General features: G+C 40.3%; 1 protein-coding gene across 1 annotated transcript in view; it reads left to right on the forward strand.

Moving 5' to 3' along the window:
• Positions 1–1,463: 1,463 nt before the first annotated feature.
• LOC108521522 (serine/threonine-protein phosphatase with EF-hands 1-like) overlaps positions 1,464–2,289 on the forward strand; it is a gene marked incomplete at both ends in the record, with an annotated part of 10,403 nt that continues 9,577 nt past the window's right edge. The window contains one exon of the mRNA XM_017861395.1: positions 1,464–1,630. Coding sequence (XP_017716884.1) covers positions 1,464–1,630 — 167 coding nt within the window. The remainder of the gene's footprint in view (positions 1,631–2,289) is intronic.

A 2,289-nucleotide genomic window follows, 5' to 3' on the forward strand; every position in this document is an offset into this window, starting at 1 on the left:
TTATTTCTATTATGCTGATATGAGCAATTTAAAATGTGTATACATAATAGGATATTGAGTATAAAGTAATAAGATTTTTAAATGTGGTTGGAAATCTAACGAAACAGGAATTTGAAAATCATTTGAAAAGATTACTATTACTAGAATATGTGTATTATTTCCTGAAGGTAGCCATTTTGTTTTTCTCTTCTTTTTTTTTTTTTGTTTTTTTGTTTTTTAAACATAGTCTTTTCTCTGTTGCCCAGGCTGGAGTGCAGTGGTGTAATCTTGGTTCATTGCAACCTCTGCCTCCCGGGTTCAAGCAATTCTTCTGCCTCAACCACCTGAGTAGCTGGGATTATAGGCTCACACCACCATGCCTGGCTAATTTTTGTATTTTTAGTAGAGATGGGGTTTTGTCACATTGGCCAGGCTAGTTTCAAACTCCTGACCTCAAGTGATCTGCCCGCCTCAGCCTCCCAAAGTGCTGGGATTAAAGGTATGAGCTACCATGCCTGGCGAAGGTAACCTTTTTGAAGGAGGACATACATTTTTATATATGAGTAGTTAAATTTGTCTCTTTGTAATATATTTTTAAAACATTTGAATTTGTCTTATTATGCAGTAGAAGCCATGCAGTAGGGAAATGGCCCTCTCCCTATCAAACATGACATCAAGAAAATGTAACCATGTTACATATGTTTGTTTTGTCTTAGAGTTTTATAGTATAAGACTAAATGAATTAGTAGCTATTTTAAAGACCAGACCTTTGTTCTGATCTCTGCTGCTTTTCATGCTAACACTATATTTAAAAGTATTATCTCATACTTAAGAGTGATATTAAAATACTTAAAACTGACATGGCCCGGTCAGTGATCACTGAGGATATACACGGGCTCTGCACACCTGGTATAGTTGCTGGCTGGCGGTACATCTGACCTGCTCAGCCACGCCACACAGCACCCTTCACTTGCCTGAGTGCTTTCATCTCCATTCTCCCAGGTGATCTGGGGAGGGATGTGGTGCCATCCTCATTTTGCAAATTGGGGGAATCACAGCCCCAAGGAGCTGACCATAGGGCCCCTTAGAATAAAATATTTCTGGCTCTTAGTTTGGTGTTCTTCCTTGGGTAGAAGTTTCCCTCTTTTCAGAGGAGAAAGAAGAGGTGAGAATAGCCATATTTGATAGGACAAATACCAGCTCCTTTCAGAGGAAACTCATAGTAGGTGGTGGGTAGAATTAGCACCACCCCATCCTCCCTGGCATCTTCCATTCCCGAGCAGATTTGTCACTTTCAGGGCCTTTGCAGGAGATGCTTGTCCTGGAAGAGTAAAACTGGCTCAAGCAAGAGAGGAGAGTTTTCCTGGTGGAAGAATCTGACTCAGCCTCTTTTCTCCATATTAACAGGGATGTTATGTACACAGCCTCACTTTAAAAGTATATTCTTTTAATTCCTTGTTTTTTCCCTTCTCCTCCTTCCACAGAATGGTCTCCCCTCAGAGAGCAACCCGTATGTTTTTAATGGTGACTTTGTAGATCGAGGAAAGTATTCCATAGAGATCCTAATGATCCTGTGTGTGAGTTTTCTTGTCTACCCCAATGACCTGCACTTGAACAGAGGGAACCATGAAGATTTTATGATGAATCTGAGGTAACCCAGGCCTTTAGATTTTCTCTTTTAAAAGTTTTGCACTCTGGAAAATGCTGTCATGTTTAGTTCCTAACAGAGATACAAGTGAGTGTATTGGAAGAGGGATGAGGGGGATCTCAAGGAGGACTTCAGTTCTTACCCCTTTCACCACCCCCATTCGTCTGCTGAGTATCAGTTGCCCTGAAACTCCCTTCCTATCTTTTCTTCCAGTTCTGTCCATTCTTTTCCCTTCTATTATGTTCTTTCTCTTGCTCCCATGCCCGACCTTCACAGGCTAAATTGTGTGTTGGATAGGTGTGTGAGGCCGGGTTTGGAGGTGTGGAAGGTTCTTCGAGCATACTTGGATGGAATAGTTCTCTTACTACTCTTGGCTTGCCTCAGATATTGTCTCAGAAACTAGTTCCATGTTTTTCACCGATGCGTGTATTGTTTTATGGCATGGTAATTGCTTCTGGCATTGTTTCACATAAACATATTTACAAACACAGCATTTCAACTATCTAACTCACCGGAAACTTGAGGAATAAAGATTGGTTAGATGGTTTAAGAATCTTTGCTGGAAGGCAAAGATGACTAATGTTCCCTTTTCCCTTATTTTTTCCTTCTTCTTTTAAAAAAATCTCTTGTTTTATGAAAACAGAAATCAGTTTGCTCTAGGA

The sequence above is a fragment of the Rhinopithecus bieti genome, unplaced genomic scaffold, assembly GCF_001698545.2.
Source record: "Rhinopithecus bieti isolate Rb0 unplaced genomic scaffold, ASM169854v2 scaffold_62201, whole genome shotgun sequence".
NCBI lineage: Eukaryota > Metazoa > Chordata > Mammalia > Primates > Cercopithecidae > Rhinopithecus > Rhinopithecus bieti.